Source organism: Sylvia atricapilla, chromosome 8 (genome assembly GCF_009819655.1).
Source record: "Sylvia atricapilla isolate bSylAtr1 chromosome 8, bSylAtr1.pri, whole genome shotgun sequence".
Taxonomy (NCBI): Eukaryota; Metazoa; Chordata; class Aves; order Passeriformes; family Sylviidae; genus Sylvia; species Sylvia atricapilla.
Window position 1 is genome coordinate 23,457,918 of NC_089147.1, and position 25,763 is coordinate 23,483,680.

Consider the following 25,763-nt stretch of genomic DNA (forward strand, 5'->3'; position numbering starts at 1 on the left):
TGCTCAGCTGGAGTACAGGTGGCAACTGGAATTACAGCCTGCCTTATGGAATTCATCTCTTATCTAGTGCAGTATTTAGCAAGATTAAGAGATTTTCAGCTTCCTCAAGTGTATTTAAAAAAATTACTTTTCCAGGTACTTCAGGCTAGTAAAAACAAGCAAACACACAAGTACTAGTGACTGTTTTCATGGCATATGTTATTCCAGTATTATTTAAGAATGACCTCACATACACCCAGAAAGAGGTAGGCTTCAAGCACTTCTAAGCATCAGAGCACTTCAAAACAGATGAGACATCTAAGGAAATATTATACTCAACATATAATCACTTTCCATTATTTGATTTTCTCTCTGGGCTTAAGTATCACAGTTGGGCAGACATCAGATTTTTCTTGTTTGAGTATTTGCATTGAATGATGTCTAGTATATTGCTGAGGACAGGGAAATGCTATCATGTATTGCAAATTTATCCATCAGGTTTCACTTGGGCAAAGGGAAAAAAAACCCCAAACAAATCAAAACAATGTTAGTACCTAATAGCCTTTGAAGCATTAATGATTTCTTTGATTCTTGGCACACCCAAAGTAATGTTCATTGAAGCAACACCAGCAAAATGGAAAGTCTTCAGAGTCATCTGTGTGCCAGGCTCACCAATACTCTGTGCACAAAGAGCTCCCACTGCAGAACCAGGCTCCATCTGTGCCCTGATTAAAAAAAAAAAAAATAGAAAGAGATATGGAACTGAAAAAGGTATAAGATCCTAAGCAAACAACAACAGAAACTATTCTGGTCAGTATATGAGAAGTTTGTTAACACAGTGTTTTACTAAACAAACAAGAGAGAGGTTGAAAGGTCATCAATACTTTCAGACTGATTTAATGCAAAGGAAGAAGATGCCCTGTCATATAAGCATTTGACAGATGCAGTATAACTTCCATAAAAAAATCACAAAATGCTTGTGCTCTTCCTCCTAAGCATCAAGCACTAGATCCAGGATTCTCCCTCCAGGGAAATCCCATATGCTAACATTTACTTATTACAATGAAAATGATAACATCTAAATGAAAACGATTCATGCCTAAAAACACTTAAGCCAAATGTAAACAAGTACTCCTAGTAAGGAAAAGAAAAAAAAAAAACTAGTAACTGCTTTAAAATAGTTAAGAATTCAACATAGACATGGATTTTCTAGAAGAATAAAACATTGGGAAACAATTGATGGAGGCAAGCCACAAAGGAGAGCCACCCATGGCTGCATGTGAATGTCCAAATCCAAGAAGACTAAGTAAATGAAATAAATTGCAATGGATAAAGAGAATAGAACAGCCACACTAGCAATATTTTGGCAGAAACTGACAATAACAAACAAAAGAATCCTATGAATGCATAACAGATCAAAGAACATTTTAGAACAAAGTGCAATATAACTCCGCAGACTGTACAGATCAAGAATAGCTATCAAAATTCATATCAATTTGAAACTTATCTATTTAGACTTTGTTCTGCATGGACTTAATGAAGGTTTTCAAAAACCTCCTGCAAGAGGGGGAGGAAAGAAACATGTCTGACAGTGGGTGTAAGAATGTGAAGTGTTTAAACAATATCCTCCCTTACTCTGAATCCCATCACTTTTGGCTTTTACCAGAATCTGCTGTCAAAACACAGTCTGTGGATATAAGTAATGAGTAGCTAAAGGCTAAAACTGTACTTGTTGGTATGATTACTATTACTTCAGAAGGAAGGTGTTTAAACACAAGCAGATAGCTTTGCATGCTCAAGAAATATAAAATGAGACTTAAAGCATTTTTAACAATGTAAAAGGACAGCAAAGTCTGTTAATGAAAGGATCTGATTTTGACTCAAGACAAATGTAAAAAACCCATCTGTTAGACATCTAGAACTTTTGTACAAGACTCAACTCTGCCTTAACAAGCACACCTGTAGACAGTAATGCTTTTTTTTTTTTTTTTGCATCCTGCCTTTGTCTTGTAATGTTTATGTCACTGGAGCCAATTGTTTCTAATTCTTTGTACTGCAAAATACACCCCCCTACAGTACAAACAAAACAGCAGCATTGAGAACACAGCCGGGTGAACACTCACCTCATGTATTTGTCTCTACAAGTCTCCAGAAACTTCTCTAGTTGTGTTGGAGTAATCCTATCCAACTGATATAAAACTCTTGGCTGAAAAGAGAATGAAATAGTTGGAAAAGCAACAACTTATGAAGATTGAAAAGAACTACATCATTACCCCATTGAAACTATTTACCTCTGTTGTGCCATTGTCATTAATTCCATACTTGTCTCTAGTTTTTTTAATCTTCTCAGAAACACCTTTGATGAATTTTTTAATTTCCTGAAATCACATTAAAACCACAGTAAGCAAAGACACAGTCTCCACTTGAAGTCTTCAACAATATGTTATTTACTTAGAGCTCCAAATACTTACAATAAATTAAAAATGCACAATATGTAGAGAAAAACATCAAAATTTAGACAAACACATACATTAGAGTTTTGCAAACCAGATCCACTTTTGAGTAGCCACAAATCAGTAGCAGTACATGAGGACTATGGTCCATGCTGAATAAAAGCATCCTTCCTGAGCACACTCTGACAGGTGAAGATATACCTGACTTAGGTTGATCTTTCCTACCCACCGCTTACTGAAAGTGATTTAATAACTTAAAAACCCCAACTCAAAGTTCTCTTTCTTTGGCGTTACTGACACAAACACATTCTCACTCATTTCTCAGTATTCAAAATAGTCAAAATGGAAAGACTGTGGCAAGAGAGGAAGCATATAAAGTATATCTGCTGGACAGATTTCAGAGATTTGAGATTTTTTATTTGGGAGAAAAAAACCCTCAAAACTATTATATACATGCCAGTCTTGACCTAAAATAATTCAAATAACTTCTCTATGCTGTGGAGAGGTCTTACATATAATTGCATTTAACATATCACAATACATAGACCTTTCACTCTCTTACCAGGCTTATCCAAAAGAAGTTTTAATAGCCTTTACTAGAACATAAACTGAAACAATACTGTTAGAAAAATATCCAACATTTATTCTATAAAAAAATCATTTGGTCATTACCCTTTAGATATAGACATGCACACTAGAAGTCATAAAATATGAGATCTGTGATTAAACTCTTCCACAAATGTGCACTCAGTGCAAGTCATAACCATAACACAAGGTTATCAAAACCAAAATATAAACAAAATGCAAGATGAAAACCCTTCCCATCTATTTCAACCATGATTTAGGAAAGCCTCCATAGAGAAAAAAACACTTTGATTTTTTAGAGTCTTTTTAAACCCCTTCTATCCCATTAGTCCTACCCAACAGAGTGATGGCTAAACAGCATCACCTCTTCTGCACTAGATACTGGGACTCCTTGCAACCACCACAGTCAGCTGACCACTGACAATTGCTTGCAAAATTGAGTAAGTATCTGAGGGACTGACTGCCATTTTTTTTTCTCCACAGCTGAGTTCACAGAATCATTATAAAAACACCTCTGTTACATTCTAACATAATTCTCACTCTCAAAATAACAACATTCTTACTGGCATTCAAGGTATTTCTAGAGTGTACATTATTTTCTGTAAATACCAGAACCAAGTTCAAAAGGAAAAACAGACAACGAAAGTGCTGCTGGAATGGATGCTTCAAAGTTGCTTCCTCACTTGGATGACAGGATGCATTCTTATGTTTTTTCCCTTTTTCTTCTTTGTCCTGCAGTAAGTAGCATTATTCACAAACAATATATTTGGACATTTTAAAAGGCTTTTGACCCCAAAATATTAGCAAAAAATTGGTAATGTGATTTATTTCCTAAAATAAGTGTTTAGGCAATCATGTGTATTAGAGAAGTTAATCTTTTTATTACAGGTGCATAAAAAAGGAATTTTGCAGGACTTGCAGAAGATTTTTCCTCTGACAGTGCCTGATTCCAAAGTACTTAAAAAAAAACTACCAAAAAACTCCAACACAATAAGTCAATTATAATATGTAATTCTGAATAAAATACTCAAAATTATATGTTATTTCCATATACCAGAATCAGAGAAGGTGTAGATAAATCTCTGAGGATTTATTTTCAATTGCCAAATTTTTATTCATGCAGAAGACCTTAAAGAGGAAATTACTTACTCTTCTCAGCTTTCAGGTATCTGTTGGCAATTTATCCAAACTATGGATTAATTTTTGCTACAAACGGAATGAAATCGTGGCTCACTCTTTGCTGAGCCTCTCTCCCTCTCTGGATTTCTTAGAGCAAAGCTATGTAACTTCCAGAATAGACTCAAAAAATCATTGACTCTTTTCACAGCTTCTAAATCCATGAAATCTTAGTCTGGACCAGATTAACAAAAAGACAGCAAAGGAGCTCAGTAAGATGTGGCTAAACAAGGGCATTGTCAACTCCTCCAGAGCTGCTGTTTAGGCCAAAGACAGTTCAGGGTGCAAAGCACACACAGCCAGGGTTTGCAGCAGGTGTCCCAGCAGCCAGGTTAGTGGGATCATTTACACACCAGAAGCACAGCTCCCACTGCAATCTGTGCAGTGAAGAAGCCACTGGAATGTACAAGGGCACAGACGATGCCGCGAGATTCAGCCAAAATCTGCTCCAGTTCAGGCAGACCCAGTAGGCCTACTCTGCACATGGCAGCACTGACTGGCTGAGCTTTCTCTGTTTGCACCACATTCTCAGCACTCCCATTCCATCTCCTCAAAAAAAAAGCACAGAAAAATGACTGACCTTTTCTTTATTGTGACGGTTTTAAAGGATTTGTCCAATTCCAATCAGAAAAAAAAATTCCCTTCACCTGTACTTTAATATACTCAAATAAGTTAAAACATTAACATAATTAACTGTGCCAGCCAACAATCTGCTTTCTCATCAGCTGAATTTCCTCCAGTAAGGGCTGAGTGCAGGAAGAAAGAATGCTGCCTGTTTGGAGGAGGCTATTTAGACAAACTGTGTTCTGGACTGGAGTGGATAAGCCTGTTATAGGAACTTCCTGCTAAAATAACAGCACTAAGAAGCATCTCCGTTCTGGAATGGAAAAGTGGAGGAAGAGAAAGGAAAACACCAGAAAAACACGCTCATATCCCTGGAGAATGCAAGAATGACTTCTAGAAAAAAGTACTGAAAGAAAGGTTCCCCAACATCCTTGAATTTAGCAATGAGTATTAACTAATGTGTCACAGTTTTCACGTTAAGAAAGTTAAATAATTGTGATGAACACCTATGTCTTAATTTAACAAGCAGTAACGTGTATATGCTAATCAATTACTTTAGCACTATACAGACATCTTAAGCTAAAAAGCGCTAACATTAATGCTCACACAGTGCACACACATGCTATGATTACCTCATTATATTTTTCATAACCTGTCTCAGTTAATGCCTTCCAAGATGAACAGAGAAAAAAAAAGGAAAGAAGAAAATATAACTATCTAAAACTTAAAAATCTTTAGCTAATTATCACTAAGGTGATGTAGCCATATCTGTGCTCCTGAAATTGCTAACAATTATTTAAGCTTTTATGATATGATTTAAAAGATATATACTTTAAATAATAGCTTTATCCCCAAATTGATATTAAATTATTTGATTTCTTTTCCTTCAGACTTGCAGTTAAGACTTACAGTATATTTCAAATATGGATATAACTATTTTTTCAACTCAACTCTATCAATGGAAGTGCAATTCAGGTTTAGCTTGTGCTCTGAACACTCTGGGCTATTAAAAAGAAACCCTTCAAACACAGGTCACTAAATTCATCTTGTTCTCACCAGTGCCAGTAATTGGAAGTTTCATCAATGTAACAGCTTTATATGGAGGTAAGGTTAATTCTACAGGCAGGTTAATTGTACAGTTTTGATCAGTGATTCTCAAGAAGACTTGAAAGTAGTTGGTCTCATAAATATTAAAACTGCCCAGTGCTCTTTCAAACAAACTGAATTTTACAATTCAAAGTGCAAGCAATCATGTGAACCTTCACTCACCCTTGAAAGTCATGTAACTAGTCCCAGACAGGCTAAAGTCCAGGCTAAAGTTCATAAAGAGACGTTAATCACAGTGTGATAAGGAAATGACATAATTACCTGCAGAAAACTGTCTTGGCAGCAAAGAAATTCATTCTTCTTCATGATGGACTCAGATGTTAACACCAATTCATTTTTGCTCAGGGCTGGTTCACTTTGGCACGGATAGACAGCCTTGAAAGGAAAAGACACAACTTCTTCATAGACAGCACAGGCACAAAACCTCCATTGCAAAGACACAGAATACAGACACGTAGAACTGAATAACAGCATTCTTTATTTCTGGTTGTGACTTGTTGTAGATTGTTTAATGTGTTTTTTTTGTTGGCTTTGGTTTACTATGTTGTATTAGACTACTGTGAAAAGAAGGGCCACATCCACTCCTTATTTCTGCAAATCTGAAGGTATACACCCAAACATTTCTAGTTCTACCCATTTATTACACTCATATTACAGCAATCTAAACAGTTATTTCAGCAAAAGGCTTTTCTCTGGGGGAAGAGGGTCATGGCACACGAACCAACCACAAAACCAACACTGAACAATACAAGTCTTCAAACATCACCATATTATTGAACAACCAGCAGCCAGTTCAACTCAAGGAACATCCATATCTCAATTTAATAGAGAATTCATCTATGCAATGTACCAAACTAGTAACCAAATAAGCCAGTAGTAATTTATCTAGTGACTTGGATATTAGGCCCTAAAACTATGTTGAAGCACAGAAAGAAATTTTACCTTTCACAGCTTATAAACAGTTTAGTCTCTGTACACAAATTGCTCTCTTTCACTGGAAAAAAAAATCTATTACTCTTAAAATACACATGCTGAAAGCTTGACCAGGACCATTTTAAAGAGGCAATTTGAAAATAAGTACTTCCAGTGAAACAATTTTCCTCATCATTTATTACTTTCTTCTCCATGCTTAACAGTATTTTCACACTTCCAAAAAGGATTTCAGCAATCCTTACCCTGATATTGTCTAGAACTCGCTTGAATTCCAGTGGCTCATCCTTGCCTTCCATAGCTGCAGGATCCAAGCCATCTCCTCCATAAATAAACTGTATAATATCACCAGTAGAACTTCTGACTGTTAAATCATACTGTGAGCAAAGATCTTCAAGGGATTTTACCAGACGTCTCTGAAGAAAAAAAACCAAAGTACATGGAAAGTAAAATGGATCTGTTTAAAAATAGCTGCTGATTTGCAACAGAAGAACAGAAACCAGACTCGGGAAATAAATCTGACACAGTGATGAGAGGGCATGAAAACCTATTTAAAATCATACATTACCCCTCAGGCTTTACTGTACATTCCACAGAACATAGAAGTCAACAAAATTTCATGCAACAACACAATACTCCACATTTAGAATCCCATTGTATAGAAAATCTAATGACCTAATGCTAAGCTGCAAAAACCTGTTCTAGCTCCAGAGATTTATTTGGGTCTGTTTTTGTTTTTTTTGACATAACACTCATATTCTTCAAGCAGATTTATTTCTCAAGGGATAGAATACTTTCTGTGTATGAAAGCAGAACCACTCAATGATTGTTTTCACTCAGAAAAACCCAAGAGGTCACCTGCGAAAGCCACTTTTCTATCTGGGTTATCTGCTTCTCCTACATTAAATCCTTGTGTTGAGAAATCCCTTTACTAGTATATTCCTTTGCAGTCCCAAAAAGAAAGCATGATCTGAAATGGTTTAGGTTAAAAACATTTTTACTTGAAAGATGAACTTCATTGCTCCGTGATAGCAAATCAGATCACCTAAACTGTATATTGGTATTTTTTTCTCACTGGTGAGAAAAAAGGTAGAGATACAGTAAACGTTAAACCTTTTTCTTTAAATTTCAAAGTCCATGTGCTGCAATTCATTGATATAGGAAGAAAGCTGAAGAGGAAAAGTATTCTGCAGGCTGCTTATTGTATTTATATATATATATATATATATGTAAGTACTTGCACACATACCAAGATTATTCCATTAGTTTTGGAGACAAATGGTCTAATTAGTCACCCACCCCCAAAGTTGTTTTTTTTCTGTCTTTGTACAGTTACTTGTGTACCTTGGAATGTGTTCCCAGCCTCAAATTATCTTGGCTTTTCTACTGTCTGGTATACTGGGAACAGGGCTATAATTTAAATACTACTTCAGTGTTGGAACAGAAATCTTAAGACTGCACATAACAGCAAGAAGCTTTGTTGGAGAGACATTTATTTACAACCAAAGACAATAAAATGTTACAGAACCAGTCTAAGTCTCTATGGCCAAGGTGCTTCTTACCTAGAGAGAACAGACAATGAAAGGGAGCTTTAGCTGCATTTCTGTCATCACTTAGATCAGGTTTAGTAACACCCTACACAGAAAGTCATCCTCAACAATTGCACAGAACATGGACTTTTACAACCCATATTCAAGAGGAAACAACTTAAAACAAGCACATTATTGTACCATTGTCTGAGGCCTCATTTACAAACTCCACACCTCCTGGAGAACACACCAAGCCATGTATTTCACAGCATAAATTGCTCTGTTACATTAAAAACACACAGTGTTCTCCCTGTTCCATCACCTCAACACACACATGAGAATGTAGACACATTTTTCAAGACTGACAAAATCCTCATTCTGCTGATAGTTACCTGCATATACCCAGTTTCAGCTGTTTTTACAGCTGTATCAACCAGACCTTCTCGACCAGCCATTGTGTGGAAAAAAAATTCAGTGGGAGTCAATCCAGAATAGAAGCTGTTCGCAACAAACCCCTTTGCTGCAGGGAGCTGCAGGGAAGAGTGGTAAAAACACAGTTAAAATGCAACATATGCTCTGTATGTTAGAAAAAAACATGGTGCATGTCATTGAAATGCTTTCTGAAAGTTAGGCAATGCCCCCACCAAAACAATCTCAGCTCTGCTTAGCTCTCAAGTTCCATATTTATATTTTAGATCAGAATAAAGGTTTCAGAAACCCTTGCCTAGTTCTTCCAAACTAATCTAACAGAGTTTCTCCCTCCTCCTACAAACCCTGTCACACTTCGAGCTATTCCTTCCCAATACTACACCAACACTTACGTTAAACTTGGAAAAACTGAAAACGCAATTAAGAATGTTCATTTTGCTACACTAGTGAAAAGGTATTTGCTGAAGACTAAGGCATCCAGGAAAAATATGGCTGGAGATATGTATATAAATAATTTTTTGGAATGGTTTGCCCTCAACCCTGAGGAAAGTTCTTGCCAATAACATTTACGCAGGCATCCCTTCAAGTAAAAAATGACTTTTTGTTATTTAACAGGTAATGTAAATCTAAATCAGAAAAAAAGCTAGAAGTAAATTTTTTCTTCTGGTCTAAAGCATTAAGTATTGTTTCTTTCTACTTATTCAGTATGTTACAGAACTCAGAAGTTGAAATTTGAACATTTAGTCGCATATGTAAGTGTCATAGCTACCATCTGACACTTAGCTAACACACTAACTAGACTATGGGCTTATACCTAGAACCTTCACTACTGTTCATTGGATTTCAAATAGCACTTTAAAAGAAATTAATCTCACTGCATAATATCAACAAGTGCATGAGAGTCATTATTGCTTCATGTACGACCAAACTGAAACATGAAACACAGAGTAACCCATGGTACCTATCCTAGTGGAAAAAGAGATAAACTAGAATGGTTTATCTGGCATGTCTCACCATGTTTCTAAAGACACTAACAAAAATCCAGCAGTTTTCCTGGAAAGTATTAGTGCAGTCAAATGTAACTCCAGGGAGAAACTTTAACAAACCATTTTCAGGACTCTGAAGAGAACCAAAAATGTATCATCACCTCACTTTAATTTTACTACATTAGAAAGGTCAAAGGCTTAGCTGTAAAAAGTCAAGTTAACTAAATATCCTAGGGCAATTCAGAACACTGTTGTTAATTCCCAAATCACACAAAACATTTTACATGGACCATATACGATTCTTTTCAGCATATTGTGACAACACATTTTATCATGTATTCTTCACAAAATGCCTTAAAGAAGCTTGTTTCACTTTCCTTCACAGTCTGCTGTAAACATCCAGAATTACCTTAGAATGCTTCTCAAAGTGAGGCAAGGACCTGTTCTCAAATCCATCAGGAACACGGGACCCACTGATAGCCTGCTGCCCTACACAAGCAATCATCTGGGATATGTTAATGAAGGAGCCTGAAAAGACAAAGGAAAAGAAAGCCCCTCACTCACAAATCAGGAATAAAATGCTTCCTTGATGAGCTATCTTCACTTCCATGCAAGTCAATTATTTAGCCTAGTAACTGCTCAACAAAACAGATCTCATGAGTTAGAGAAGCTTTTCTGTTACTCATCCTGCTCATTTCAGCATCTATGCAAAGACTGGCAATTAAGTATATAATACAGCCAACAATTTTTCACTTTTTTTTTCCTTTGGGTCATAGACATTCATACCATTATCTGGCTTCAGTCCTTATATTATCCTGGCTCGTATTACGAACTGTGCTTTACACAACCCATGATCCCAACCTACATATTTTGCTTCATAATTTCTTCAATAAACATACTTAAACAATGTTTCTCATAAAGCGCTCAGTGTCTACAAGAACTCCTAGAACAAATTAATTCCTATGGAATTAAATCACTAACTCAGAAGTTTTATTTGCTGAATATGTTTGCAAACAATGTCTCCAGATCACCCCCACAAAAATGATACACTTAATATATTTTTATTAGACAGCTAAAAAAGACAAAAGTGATTTCTTCAAATTCTTAAACAAAACAAATGAAAGCTCACACAAGAATTTGTGAGACCCTATAGCACCTTCCAGGACCTAAAGAGGGGCTACAAGTAAGACAAAGAGGGGCTTTACACAAGGGCATGTAGTGACAGAACAAGGGGAATGACTTTAAACTGTCAGAAGGCAGGTTTAGATTAGATATCAGGAAGAAACTTTATTAGGAGGGTGGTGAGGCACTGGAACAGGTTGCTCAGAGAAGCTGTGGATGCCCCATCCTAGTCTGGTAGAAGGTGTCCCAACTCACAGCATGGTGGGCTGGAACGAGGTGATCTTTAAAGGCCCTTCCAAATAATTCTATGATTCTAGGAAATGTTAGTTCCAATTCTGAATGTATCATTTACAGCTGAATTTTCTATGGGATATGAAGACTTGAAGTAGAAACACAACTGAAAACCTTTTACTGATCAATCAGTTCAAGTCCTAAGAACATCCAAAGTTCCAAAAAGACGTTTAGCAAATTGTACTAAAAATTAGGACACAAGAATATCACAAGATCAGCTTAATTTTAACTAACTATACCCAACTTGTACTTACTGAGTCACTTGAAACAGCTGTGACATGAACTTGCACAACTGACAGTATAAAACAAGCTGTAAAGATGGAACAAATAAGTTTCACATAAGTGAAGGAGTGAGCAACCTACATGGCCAAGTTCAGCTGTCCCTACCTTTAGAGCCACAGAGAGCCATGATCAGGGGACTGTTGCTCTTGTCCAGTTCTCTGAGACAGGCACTGCCAGCATGATCTCTGATAACAGACAGCTCTTTAAGGATTAAGGCCTGAAATACAGTATTTCAGAGGTTCAGAATTTGCTAAAAGACACACAAACAGAACTCTATCAATCCCAGCAACACCTTCAGTAGTCAAAGGGAAATCAAAATACAGTAAAGATAAAGAAATCTAGCTGTTGCTTCAGGTAAAACAATTTTAAATTTCAGCTTGCCTAACTTCCAGTTTGCTGAAGAAAATGTCTTTGCTGGGATAAGACAGGGGTATCCAGGAAACTGACAATCTCTTACCAACATCAAAAACATCAGCTAAACTGAGCATTGCACTAAGCTCTAAATCACACTGTGCTACATAGAAGATAACCACAAAAATCTTGATAAATGTAATCAACTCCATTCCAACTATCTGTGTAGTTCTATTCTCTTGTATCACCCCAATACACCCTGGAGGGTTTCAGTTTTTCTGTATTTAGCTAATATTTTTAGATGCATACAAACATCTTAAGTCTATACAGACTCAGCTCATGTTACATGCCTAGGGACTGGATTTGCTTGTATTTTTAGGTTCCAGAAGACAACTTCAGACTTCGCAATGTATAAGAACATATTTGTGAAGCCTCTACTTGGAATGGATAGTGAATTAAATTAAAAAATTTACCTCCAGTGTCTCTTCTGCAGTACAACCAGGCTGCTGCTGTAGCTTGCCAGTGTTCAGAGCTTCAATATACTCATCACATTTCTTATAGCCAGCATTCAGCAGCTCATACTTAGCTTTTAGCAGGCCCTGCCCAGGGGTTACATCACCAATTCCAATTGAAAAGCCACGATTAGCTATTATTAAAAAGAAAATTAATTATTTTGATAGTTCAATCTCGTTTAGAGAAAACAAATTAAACCCAGGAAATGTTATTGGGAACTTTCAATTTTGCCTCCCATCATGTGACCATCACAAGCATTTCATAACCACAGTAAGTTGTTTCACTGTCTGCCAGCTTCAAAACAAGCTGATTTTTTAAGGACAACATGTCATATTTGAAGCAAAAATCTTGCCTGCTCTCTATTTCTGCCTTAAAGTACTATTTTACAAGGAAATGTACTTACAAAGATAGACTGGAGCAAGTCTGGCCAGACGTGACATGGCATCTGCAGCTTCCACCTGGCCCCAGTCTCTCAGCAAGATGTAGAAGATGTTGTTCTTGGATCCTGACCCCAGTGTTCCTTTGTCCATACTGCCACTCATTAACTCACTGTTTTGAATTGTGACATCTAGAAATGAAAAGGCAAAAATAATTCACTGGTTTTCCAAAACATTCACAAACCACTAGCAATCACTTACAGAGAGAATTTTTAAATAAAAGCTCTGTCCACGCTCAATATGTGAATTCAGGTATCATCTTCTTGAAGCACAAGTCACTGCTCTATCATTTATTATATTAAATCTAAACATGATAGCAGGTTTTGAGACTTTGAGAATTTGCAGAGAACTTTCTGAAGAGAATTACTATGTCTTCAGAAATGAACTTTTTTCAGAGAACTGAACACAACCAACAATAAAATGTAGAAGTTTTCCACATCATATGCTCCGGTAAACTCAGAAAATGTGAATTCTTCCCGTATTTTCTAAAATTAATAAACTGTCAAATAAAGATGTCTTATGTTCACAGGAGTGTGAGCAGGATGGCTTTGTGGCCTTTTGTCTACAATATTTAGAGGCTGAAAAAAATTGTTCCATCATGTTTACAACCAACTTTATAGCACAGACTGCTCCTTTCATCTACAGAAATCATTCTGTCGTCTGTAGAGTGGACTTGGGTGCTAACAGGGAAATTCTTTCTTGAGGCAACACTGCAGTGTAAATGAATGGTTCCTCAACTCACACTTGTGAGCAGCAAGGAACCAGCCCAACCCTGCCTGCTCAAGCTCCTTTCCAACAGTCACCACATAAACGTTAAATTGATTCTAAGCAAAGTCTTGCTCATCTCCTACAGCCTTTTCAACCATACTGCTTTGCGTTTCGTCTACAACTGATGTCCCTAACTGGAAGGACATGGATGGCTTTATATCCTAAGGATTTATCTTTCCTGCATATTCTAACTCTTTTCAGTGTTTGACTTCTAATCCCTGTATTACTACCCTCTGTCAAGAGACTAAATTTTCCCATTTGCCCGCGGAACAACCACTTTTCTAAGCTTTGCTTTATTCTCTCTCACCTTCAAACACTAAGTTAGCATCGCGACAAGCTGAGTATCATACAGAACACACTTTATTTTAAGAAAACATGTTTAGCATGACTTCAACTCTCAAGAAAATCTGCAAGATTTAATTTTTCATTTCAAGAACACTTATGTAAAATACTGCTTCAACGCCTACAGTGAGCTCAATAATTTCGATGATTTCTTTGAAGACTCTCAAAAAATGGCTTTAGAAGTGTCACTCACAGGAATCATTGTAACATAGGTCCTCCCCTTTGCCACAATACTGTTTGCCCTTTGTTCGAAGGTTGGCTTTTACAGGACAATCATCACTGGGTTTGAGAATGAGGCTGAAAACCTGTTTTCCTGTCCAGAGTGTTACAGGCTGAGAGAAACAGAAGGAGAATAAAGATTATGAGTTCATGCTACAACTACAGAAAGAGAGCTAGCAAGAATTTAATTGTAAAATTGCTTTATATACAGAACACATCTACAGAGAATCATACTTGTAGAAATGCATAGTAGCATCCCTTTGAAAAATAATACCCACTTTCATAGATTTAAACCCCGAGTGCTGAATGGTTATCTTCTACAATAAGGTATGTGCAGACACTTAGAGAAATGTGCTCTACTGCTTCTTTTTACTGCCATGTTCCCCTTTCTAACTAGAAAAGGGAAAGAACCTCAAAGATGCTGCTATCATTTCATTTCTCAGAGGTTGCAACGTTCATAATTACTTCTTTATAAAGCAGCTTTGATTTAAAACTTCAGGAATTCAAAGATTCATGTAACATCACCACGGGTCAAGAACATGCAATAGAGAAAGTCTTAGCACCATGAAAAAAGTAGTTTGACACACCTTCAGAATTGCTGGGGGTGGAAGACGAACTTTAACCTTTTCATCCTTGCCAACCAGGATAGAAGCAATGATTTGACAGGCTTTGGCTCGATCAAAAAAGGTATCTTTCAATGTAAGAAGATATGCACCTGGAATGAAAAAACATATTGTGACATACTAAATTTAGATTCAGTTTAAAAGCTATTGCATATTCAGTGTCAATTATTTCATTCTAATACAAATCAGCTACTTACTATGCAAAAAACCAATAGTTTAGACAGCTTTAGTTGTAAATCCTTTCCAGAATTTTTTTAAATTGCTCTGCACTAAATGTCTAAAAATTAGGAACAGTCTATTTCCATAACCTAATCTCTTGCTCTCAGACTCTATTTCATAAGTGAAACAAGGCCCTGACATTTATTGATGTACACTTTCTTCCTTATGTTCATTGACCATTTCCCAAAGAATTAAAGATGTCGAAGGTACATACTGTAGGTTAAAGCCAGTGTTTACTGAGTGAAATTAACTCCTCCACCAAAATCACAGGCAGTTTTACATTGTCTACTGAATGCAGACAAAGATCTCAAAACACTCATTTGCAGAAAAACACAGCAAAATACACTCAAAGGTAGTAACAACTGCAGCTACAAAAGTAGACAGCATCAGAAATTACTCTGAGAGCATCATTATATTTCAGGAAAACAAGGGCCTTATTTAATCATGTCACTTTGACTTGAGAAAGGAGGAAGTTTTTAATTACTACAGAAAAATTCTGAAAAAGGGAAATGATTCTGAATGAACAACTGTTAGATCACACAGCTCTGAAATAAGCTCATACACACCAGTGAGGAAGTCTTGAATAGCAGCAATAAGAGGTTCTCCATTTCTTGGTGTTACCAAGTTTGCTTTAGTCTGTGTGACACAAAAAGATATGCATTTGAAGACACTGATATTCCATTTGCTATTCAAAATGAAACCTACCATTTAAGACATTTATTTTATGGTGAAATTGTCAAAATTTATTCTAAATCAAACTACAGCTTTCTTCAAAAAGATAGAAAAGATAAGCCAGAAGTTTCAGTTCATTTCAGTCCATGCCCATCTATTGACTGCTAAGGAATGGTCTGAGAAAAGTTACTGCAAATGACATATTCTGGTTCCAAAGCAGAAGTGGCAAACAACTTGATGTGTTTTAGTAGGACAGGGAAGAGAAGGCAAACTAGTTTTGAGAACAGCGAAAAGGACAAGAGATATTACCTTCACTACAGGAATCTACTGGAATACTGCAAGGTGTGGTCCCTTCTGATGTGGAACAATCGTGCCCCATGATCTTACCTTTTACTCAGACTACTGCTCCAGTTAACCACCCCCACCTATGGAGAAGTTTTGCCTGAACCCATTGCCACACAGACCTGAATCACACACTTGGGGGTGCTGTTTTTAAGCTCACAAGTCAGTTCAGTGAGTTCCTACAGACTGCAGCCAACAATTGTATGGGTACATCTGAAATAGGAGTAGCATTCAGTAACCCTAAAGGAGCAATGGATTGGTAAGCCCATCTACCACCAGCAAAATCCCAACATGAGCATTTTATCTACCCACCCCCATTAAAACAAGTGCTTCTGCTTTTGCTTCTTCTGTCTGAGGAAGGTGAAGGTTCATCTCATCTCCATCAAAGTCTGCATTGTATGGTGTACAGACACATTCATTGAACCTGAATGTCCTGTGAGGTTTTACTCTAGCCTGGGGAAAAAAAAAAAAAAGAAAAAAAAAAGATGCACACAGTCAAGCATGGCTAAAAAAAAGCAATACCCAAGCGCTTCCTTGAAGACTTCCTCTTTATATTACAAACATGAGTCAAAATTCCTGATTATAGGATTCAGCTCAACCAGTAACTGACAGAAATTGTACTCACATTCTATTATATAATAATTTTCATTATGAAGAATTTATAAAAAGCACAGAAGACAACATGCTTTGTAGAGATCACATCAACTCCACAAAAATGAAATGCTCACGTCAATTATGACTCTTGGCAGAAGTGTGCACACAGCATCCTGCCTTGGTACACATCAATTCTCATGCATAAGCACAACTGCACTTCATCCATTCTTGCTGGGCAGGAACTATTTAATTTTGGTTGCATAAGACAGAAACACCATAAAGTGCCTAATATTGCAGGCTGCAGTGTCTGTGCCAGCCTGTGAGCACTCACAATGTGAGCCATGATGCTCAGCTTGTGCAGAGAGGGCTGCCTGTTGAACAGGACGATGTCACCGTCTATCAGATGTCGCTCCACAATATCACCGAACTTCAGCTCCTGGGCCATCTTCTCTCGGTTCCCGTATTTCAAAAATCTTCAGATGAAGAAATAATAACGTAGTCAGAAGATAAACAGACAGTAGAAAGAAAACTAAAAATTATTTCTGTGTTTATAATGGCAACTTTTCCATTAAATGCTGGAGTATTTGTATTACAATAACTAGAAGACAAAACTGAACAGCAGTTGCTGCTATTTTAACCAATGCATGTATTTTGACATTAGTCAACAAAGCTACAGTGATTAAAACATTAAGGAAAAAAGAAGTTGATTGTAAATACACACAATTTATTTCAATAGTATCAGAGAATAGGATGTTTCACTCATGTATTACCCCTACTTTCTACCCATAAACTAACTGCAGATTAGCTTTCACATGAACACAGCCAGTACAGCTTGCCCAAAACCACCTGTTTTCACTTGTGTCTGTACTACACTCTCTATTTCAACTAAGATAGACTCAGTCATAAAAGAACATAATTCTAACTGTAGTTCAACATCATCAGTATGTGCACTTTAGTTTAAATGCAAGAGACTACTTAAAAAAAATTGTACACTAAACCTGAGAACATAAACACAATTATTTTTCTACTGCCCTTTATGAAAGATTCTAAAAATAAATTTTAATCCCAGCAGATAGAACTGCCTTCACATAGCAAAAAAAGCCAAGTTTATGGGGAGAAATAAAAAGTGATAATCATTATAGATAAGCATGATACCTTTTCATCTGGGTGTGCCTCTGCTGTATGAAGTTTGCTCCAGGATGAACATCAGGACCATTACAGACCAGTTTCCTCATAAAATTAATATTTGCTTTGTTCACCTGTTGTATAAAGACTTCAATCAGAAACAAACAGAATATGTTTCAGGATCTTGTTTTTACTGGTGGCTTTTGTGTTCTCAAATTTTAGGCTCAACTGACAATCCCCCTACACAGCCTCCAGCTGCTGAGGGGAATTTGCAGGAAGGAATAGAGGAGAAAAACATCAGCCTGTCTTTGAGCAGAATATCAGAGGAAAATTGAATTCAAAATAGAGGAGGGAAACTTAGAATAAAAATACACAACCACTCCTTCATACAAATCTATGAATGAGTTGAAAAAATATGAAGCAAAACTCTCAGTTCTAGAGATGTCATGCCTTACCACATCTTGTCAGCACTTGCCCTTATCCAATACTAGAGATGTTTATTTGCCAGCAGCAACAGAACTGCCAAAGCACCACTGAATGGCATCTCAAACATAATGCAATACATTCAGTCCCTTTTACAGTAAAGAAACTACATGGTTTCTTACTTACTGTGTTTTTCTGGCTTGGGGGAAAAAAAAAGAGAAATAGAAAAAGTTTTTGAGTCTACACCACTTACCTTTTCAGGAAAGGTCAGTATTTTAGCAACATGAATAGGCACTGCCACTTCATCTATTCTTAAGTTAGGATCAGGTGAAATGACTGTTCTGCCAGAAAAATCCACTCTTTTTCCAGACAGATTGCCTCTAAACCGACCTAACAAAACAAAACAGTTAAAACTCTTTTAATACAAGTAGTTTTCAAAATGCTATGTGTTAAGACAGCACATTAGAACATCTTTTAAAGTACAGAACTGAAGTGCAACACAAGAGTAGCAGAGAGACACTTGGCAACAGCAAAGATCTGAGGTTCAAATATAAAACAATAATCAAAAACAATCTTTTAGACATACCTTGCTTTCCCTTAAGTCTTTGAACAAAACCCCTGGTCCATTTTTTAGGTGCCATGTTGAGGGGTATTCCAGACAGCTCACTATTAATGTACAGGGCACACTGCAGTTGAAGAAAATCCCAGTCTTCCATAATCATCTGTGTTTTGGCTCCTGATATCCTATGCTAAACAGAAAAGTGATCCAATTCAGAAAATAAACATAACAACACATATTAAACTACTCAGGAATTTTTCTGTTACGAGTACAACTTCTCCTCTGCAAATAATATTATGAAAATTCCATTGACTGGAATGAAAAAGGGAAAATAACTTTGTAACAGGGTGAATATTGCCATAGCATAAGGCCCACTGCAAGGGAACTCAGCCAAAAAAAAATCTTTTTACTAATATGGGTTTTGAACAAATGCTCATAAAATTAGGTATTCGTTTAAATTACATTTTTTCCAATCCACTTAAGTTAATACTACTTGACAGGAAAATCAATAGATAATAATTTTTCAATCATGGAAGAGTTAGTACTCAATTAATTTTGTCTGCCTGACAGAGGAACAGTGTTGAAAAGTGTGATAAGTATTATTCCAGTTGAAGTGCTCTTCTAAACAAATGATAATATGTCCAATCTTCTTTTAGTCGCAATTTGATGACTATGCTAAATGAAACCTGATTTCTCAAGAACAGATGGTGGAATAAATAAAGCACAAAACATAAAAAAGAGGAAGGTCTACAAGAATAAAAACCCAACACAAATCACTAGGTGTAATATTTTCATTTTAAGTGACTACTGAAAAAGTTGACAGTCATGGGAGAGGAGAAAATAAAGAAAAAAGTAAGATAAAGTTAACGGACCAGAGCTGAAATGAAAAAGCATTTCCCAAAAGAATCCCAGCAGACCTTCAGCAGGTCCTACACTGCAAAGCAGACAGTCAAGCCAGTTCCATCTGAAGTGAGCTTCTCCTATCTCTCAGTAAAATGCCCCACGACATAGAAATACAGCACAAGACAAAGCACTAAATCCACCTACTACATTCTGCACAAATCTTCCTGAAGAAAACAGTCTCAGAGCATGAAGACTGACTCACCTTTTTTATCACATCATTGAGGAAAATGATCTCTGTCAGTTTCATTGTCAAATCGTCCTCATTGGTGCCAGACTTCAAATCGCTCACAACAGAGGGTCTGATACACAGTGGAGGCACCAGGAGCCGTGTGAGGATCAGATCTGAAGGTTTACCTGCTTGCGGGTTCATCAGAAGTAGAGGGATGTCTTCCACTGGGATTCTTTTAAAGAGGTTCAATACTACCAAAGGATTCAAGTTTTCCTACAAAACCCATTGGGAAAATGGGGAGAAGAAGCCACAATGTCAGGTTTCAAAGCTTCCCTCCTCCCCTTATTTTACTCATGTTCAGAAATAGCCTTTTTCAAAGGCAAATAGAGAACTATTCATGCCAACAAAACTATGTTTTGGTTTATTTATTCTGAACCAATGCTTTTGGCATCTCAGATGTTAACTTGCTATATATCCTTCCTTTCCATTTTTTCCCTGTTTATGCATGTTTACTTCTTATCTTGTCTCAAGATTTAATGGAGAATATTTCATCATTAATAGACAAAGCAACTCAATTAACATCCTACAACAAACTTACAGTACATTGTATTCCTTTTATTTGTAAAACATCACCTGACCACAGTACTTCCTTAATATTTTTCAAAACTTAATTTCTCTTGCCTTAATACGGCTTTTGTTGTACTCACTACTTTTTCCATCCAAGTATGTATCTGGACATCTTTCCAGCTTGCAAAGAGCAGAACAAAACAAAATTGTACACAATGGAAAGCTAACGAAATAAACACTTAGCAAATTAAGCCTCTTCTCTCCTTCTCAACATTAAGAATTTCTGAAGAAAAAAATGTGCATATTGGAATTAATAGCAGAGTTACAGGGAATCTATATATACATGCAAACTTTCTATGGACCTGTTTTTTCTTCCTTGCCTGGTTTATACAAGCATAACACACCAAGAACATCCCTTTCTTTACAGGCAAGTAATGGTGTATCACAACATGCTAATATACTGAATTTATCATTTTATCAAAGTTAACATTATTGCATTGGATACAAACATTCTTCACGTATCTTTTGATATACAAAATTCTTGGACCATCAGAAGACTTAAGCTGATACACTGCAAACCTTTAAGGAGTCTTATTTCATGCACAAAAACTAGCAAAAAATTTAAATTATAATAAAATTCACCTGAGCTCTTCCCAGTAAGGGTTCTACTTCTTTGTTATATTCAATGGCAGTTTCAAAGGACTGGAGAAAAGTAGATACTATTGGATCTACGACTTTCTTATTTGTCTTGTACTTTTCGTGTATTATTTTCAACAAACCACACTTCTTCACAGTTCCTGCAAGAAATTAAATATGGATTATCTTGGGATTTTATTTCAAAATAATAAAAACACAAACCAAAACACCACCAAAACTTAAGTAAGTTACAGTTCCAAAACAAGCTAAACCTTCAGTGAACACAAGAATAAAATAAAACTTAATCAGCTTTATTAACCAGCTTCCTAAACTCACAGAACAGAAAAAGGACAATCAAGTTATACCTTTTTGTATGAATGGTTTGGTATATCTACATGATGGTCCAGCCTCTGAGGCTGCAAATGGTTTAGCCATACTCCAATTTAGCTTCCCCTCATTGACAGCAGATATTTCTAAAGCGGAATTCCCACACTAAAAACAGGACTAAGAAGTGCCATTTATGTATCATTACTTCAGTATCTTCTGAAGTAATTTTGGAAGTGAACGATCAGAAAAATCTAGCAAATATTTACATGTCATGCAGGTAACATTAATCATGAAACTTCCACAGACTAGTCCAAATGCTCAATTTTTTTTACTTAAGTATTCTGATGCATCATGTAATTTTTATAAATGACTACTCTTTATGTCCCCTATGTGTAGACAGGGCACTTACAATAAAGCAGCTCTCCTTTTATTGAGGTGTTGAACATTTCAACAAAGAACCCAAAAATTTCATAAGTTAGAAGTTTTAAGTTCTGGATTAACCTACTGTGAATCTGTAATACAGCAAGTTCTTAAACAGCAGAAACGCATGATCAGTGTAGATGAAAAAACACAAACCAAGACACATTTTGAAAACCAGATATGAACTCTTACAGAAATACTCTGCCCTGAGGAATGACTCATCTTAAGAAAGATACTACAATGATGAAAAATGATGCTCACTCAAAATTACAAATGCTTTTGTGTGAACGTATTGATCACTGCCAATAGCTCCCAATATTTATTAAAAACACGTTAAAAGGGGTATTTTGCCATTATATCAAGTATCAAACATTAAGTAATGCAAGCAAACTCGGAGAATGTCTATATCCACACAAATGAGATGTGAACAAGCATGTGTCTGGCCCAAAAAACACAATTGCCTGTTTCTTAACAAAGGACATAGAGAACACCCATTAGCTGTGCAGTGGACAAGCATGTTCAAGATTTGGATCCTATCACAGCCATCAAGGTAAAAACCATCAGAGCAGATAACTCACAAACTGCTCCTGTCAATACCCACCATTAAAGGCTCCACAGTAAGGACAAGTGTTTTTCTTTCGGCACTTCTCAGACACTTTCTTTTTTAGCCCCCTCTTCTGGAGATACGTAAGGCCAGGTCGTTTTAGGTAATCTAAAAACTGCTTTTTCTCTTCCACTGACAGCATAATGCGGCAACAGGTTTTGCAGATCATCTGAAATGTAAACATGTATAAACACAGTTGTTTGAGAGACACATTCAGAGATGTAACCTCTTAAACAACAGCTTAAATTCTTCAACACAGTGCAGTTTTTGAATGAGATTCTACTGTCTCGATTGAAAGATCAAGTCACACATTAAAAAGCACATGAGGAAAAAAAATACAGTCAATGAGACAAATCTTCAGCTAAGGTTGGCAGGGCCTTAAAAATTCATATAAAGTGAACAGAGCTTTGACTTACTGGGATGTTCTAAAAGGCAGATTACCCTGCATATGTTTAATTCAAACTGCAGAAAAATAATAGATTAAATTGATCCATCTGTGATTACAAAGAACATCACTAAGACTGGTCTTTAAATACATATATTTTACAAAAGAAAATGTACATAAAGATAAATTAATAACACAACCTTATTTTGGCTTTCTCAATTACTTTCAAGCATCATCTTTCCTGAAAATTTCCATTTTTAGACTAGAAACTGTCAACAAATCATGATCCTGTTTACCTGTAAGATGCCTATCACAGCTTTGAAGTACCCGACGTGAAAACATGGTAGCTCTAAGTCAATGTACCCATAATGCCCTAAACAATCAGCCAGACTTTTCCCACAGGTTTCACAGGGACGGTCTTTTTCACTGGTTCCCTGTGGGAGAAAGAGCATACACATTTAGAGGGACAAAAAGCCAGCTGTAAGTGATGGGATAGATACAAAATACAACAGTTTCTAAGCTGATCAGGAATCCTAGTAGCAGAGCCACTCCTTTCCCCCAGCATCAGAAGCACAACCATAGCATTACAGTTGCTCTGACCCTAAAGATAAATGACACTAATGACCCGGACTCACATAGCTCTTGCAACTGATCTACAGCCCATTAATCTACATTGTGGCATTGTAGTGACATGTCTCTGCCTGTCCCAGCAGTCTGGCAGAAAAGTAACTTATTTCCTGCCTCAAAAGAATGCATTCCTGCCCTCCAAAAGCATGAAAAAGGTAGTTGGCACTGCAGCTAATAGCCTATGGAATTCAAGTAAAAACTACTCTGAACTTACTTTCGACAGTGACCCCGACTTTTCTTAAACACTTCAGCAATTCCCCAGAAAGAGTTTGGAAACCAAAATAAAGGTTCTCACCATGCGATGGTCCAGCACTCCATACTGCAGTGGAGAGTGATGGTTGTCCTGACTATACAAATTTTTGCTGACCACTTGAATGTGAGCTTGCTGACGCATCTCTTCTGGAGATTTCATGCCAAAACAGATGTGGCTTCTAGGATAGGAAATTTCAGATGCATGTATGAATGTATATATACATGGAAAACCACTTATAATGACAAGCATACCTACATGCAAGTATCACAGAACCATGGAACCAATTAGGTTGAAAAAGAGCATAGAAACCACTGAACTCAACCTATGACCAAACATCACCTTGTCAATTAGGCCATGGCACTGAGTGCCACATCCAGCCTTTCCTTAAACACCTCCAGGTGACTCCACCACCTCCCTGGGCAGACCACACAATGCCTAATCAACCTTTCTGCGAAGAAATTCTCCCTGATGTAGAGTCTAAACCTTCCTTAGTGTAACTTAAGGCTGTGCCCTCTCATCCTGTCACTGGTTGCCTGGGAGAAGACACCAATTCCCAGGCAGCTGTAACCTCTTTTCAGGCGGTTTTAGAGAGTGATAAGGTCCCCCCTGAGCCTCCTCTCCAAGCTGAACACCCCAACTCCCTCATACGCTCCCCCTACGGACTGTATCCTAGACCCTGTACCAGCTTCGCTGCCCTTCTCAGGACCGCAAAGTACTCGAAGATAATACAGAAGCGGCTAGATCGATTCACAACATTGCTGAAACAGGTTGTTGTCAGATAACTATAAAAAACAAAGCTGCTTTACGGTGAGTTAGTGGTTTTTAACTGAAGGCTTTATCAACCTTCTGAGCATCCCCACAGCTGGACACAGGCACCGCCACCCGTGTGGGAGAAGCCAGCCTCTGCCGGCGCTCCTAGAAGCGGAGCAGCCGTGCCGTGAGCTACCCATCGCGGCCGTCTATGCCAACACTGGCCCAGCTCTGCCTACAGCCGTTCCCCCCCCCGCAATTCTACTGCTCCTCGCCTCAGCCCGCGGGCACCGCACGGCCCCACTCACATTTTCTTGGCCACATCCGTCTCCCTGAACTGCTCCTTCACCATCGCGGCGGCGGGGCCCGCGCGGCGGCACGCGGGGCCTGGGCCGGGCCGTCAGCGCGGCCTCCGCCCGCAGCGGCCTCTGCCGGCACCGCCGCTTCGGGGCCGCCCCGCCGAGAGAGCCTGCACGGCTCCGGCACCCTGTGCCCGTGCGCCCTCAGCGCCCAGCAAACAAACTGCTTCTTATGTTCAGGCGGAACTTCCTGAGCAGCTCCCGCTGGCTAATAGTTGGCCTATTAGCCGGCACCACGGAGCTGAGCCCGGCTCCGCTCTGTGACACCCCTCCCTATCTGTGCACATGAATGAGCTCCCCTCTCAGTCGTCTCTTCTCCAGGCTGAAGAGGCTCAACTCCCTGAGCAACTCCTCAGCCAGGGCTGCGCCGCCACGTTCAGTCCGTGGCTCTGCGTGTCCCACACCAGCCCTGGGTCACCATCGGCGGGACCCTCAGGGCGCACAGCAGAGCCAACCCCGCGGCAGAGTCGAGCTCGCCGCACCGCGGTCACGGAGCTCAGCCTTCCCCCGGCGGGACACGCAGCTGCCCCGCCCCGCCTCCCGTCAGGCACACAAAAGCCACGCCTGGCGCTATCGCCCGCCAGCTCCGGCTCTGGATGAGACAGCCCCACGCACAACCCCACCCCGCAGGGAGGACCCCACGCCGCCTTATGATTGGCTGCGGAGGAGCGCCGATCCTTTTCTCTTCCGGTCGCTGGAGCTGCCGTCGCCGCCATGGTGAGTGCCCGGGCCGGGCCGCGCCATCCGTCCCGCGCCGCCGCCATCCGGGTCCTGCCGCGCTCACGCACCGCCGCGCCCCGCCGGCCCGGCCCGGCCGCACCCGCCCGCGGGGCTATGGCGGGCGCCGAGCCCGGGCTTCTGCGGCCGGGCTGCCGCGCATCCGTGCCCCCTGGTAGCAGCGAGCTGCGGGGTGAGGGCCGTGCCGTGTCCGTGCTCGGTCAGAGCAGCCCCGGGCTCTGACATGCGGCACCAGTGTGCTGCTGCTCCCGGGGGTGTTAGGGGGCTGCCCTGGGTCACAGCCGCCTTTATCATGGCTGGCCCTGTCTGGAAGCCTTATGGAAATAGTACCGTGCAGGGTGTTCAGAGAAAACTCCACGTTGCATTAGGGAGAGCATGGCCAGCAGCTCGAAGGAGCTGAACTGC

The 25,763-nt window shown here is 38.7% G+C and overlaps 2 protein-coding genes across 8 annotated transcripts in view; one reads left to right on the forward strand and one right to left on the reverse strand.

The window, feature by feature from the left end:
- POLR3A (RNA polymerase III subunit A) overlaps positions 1 to 25,079 on the reverse strand; it is a 37,541-nt gene extending 12,462 nt beyond the window's left edge. For 3 of the 4 annotated variants that reach the window (XM_066324105.1, XM_066324104.1, XM_066324103.1), the window contains exons 1-25: positions 24,570 to 25,079; positions 23,554 to 23,689; positions 22,928 to 23,065; positions 22,244 to 22,415; positions 20,902 to 21,056; positions 19,726 to 19,965; positions 18,648 to 18,810; positions 18,315 to 18,451; positions 17,669 to 17,772; positions 16,845 to 16,986; positions 16,232 to 16,372; positions 15,472 to 15,541; positions 14,651 to 14,778; positions 14,038 to 14,176; positions 12,701 to 12,865; positions 12,258 to 12,430; positions 11,539 to 11,650; positions 10,148 to 10,266; positions 8,716 to 8,853; positions 7,040 to 7,210; positions 6,126 to 6,239; positions 5,390 to 5,425; positions 2,271 to 2,357; positions 2,103 to 2,185; positions 534 to 704 (exon numbers count right to left, since the gene is read on the reverse strand). In XM_066324105.1, coding sequence (XP_066180202.1) covers positions 534 to 704; positions 2,103 to 2,185; positions 2,271 to 2,357; positions 5,390 to 5,425; positions 6,126 to 6,239; positions 7,040 to 7,210; positions 8,716 to 8,853; positions 10,148 to 10,266; positions 11,539 to 11,650; positions 12,258 to 12,430; positions 12,701 to 12,865; positions 14,038 to 14,176; positions 14,651 to 14,778; positions 15,472 to 15,541; positions 16,232 to 16,372; positions 16,845 to 16,986; positions 17,669 to 17,772; positions 18,315 to 18,451; positions 18,648 to 18,810; positions 19,726 to 19,965; positions 20,902 to 21,056; positions 22,244 to 22,415; positions 22,928 to 23,065; positions 23,554 to 23,689; positions 24,570 to 24,613 — 3,278 coding nt within the window. In that variant the 5' untranslated portion in view covers positions 24,614 to 25,079. The remainder of the gene's footprint in view (positions 1 to 533; positions 705 to 2,102; positions 2,186 to 2,270; positions 2,358 to 5,389; positions 5,426 to 6,125; positions 6,240 to 7,039; positions 7,211 to 8,715; positions 8,854 to 10,147; positions 10,267 to 11,538; positions 11,651 to 12,257; positions 12,431 to 12,700; positions 12,866 to 14,037; positions 14,177 to 14,650; positions 14,779 to 15,471; positions 15,542 to 16,231; positions 16,373 to 16,844; positions 16,987 to 17,668; positions 17,773 to 18,314; positions 18,452 to 18,647; positions 18,811 to 19,725; positions 19,966 to 20,901; positions 21,057 to 22,243; positions 22,416 to 22,927; positions 23,066 to 23,553; positions 23,690 to 24,569) is intronic. The other variant, XM_066324106.1, reaches the window with a different exon arrangement.
- Positions 25,080 to 25,250: 171 nt separating this feature from the next.
- The window catches only part of RPS24 (ribosomal protein S24), a 94,131-nt gene continuing 93,618 nt past the window's right edge, over positions 25,251 to 25,763 (forward strand). For all 4 annotated transcript variants that reach the window (XM_066324137.1, XM_066324135.1, XM_066324133.1 and 1 more), the window contains exon 1: positions 25,251 to 25,337. In XM_066324137.1, the coding sequence (XP_066180234.1) occupies positions 25,335 to 25,337 (3 nt within the window). In that variant the 5' untranslated portion in view covers positions 25,251 to 25,334. The remainder of the gene's footprint in view (positions 25,338 to 25,763) is intronic.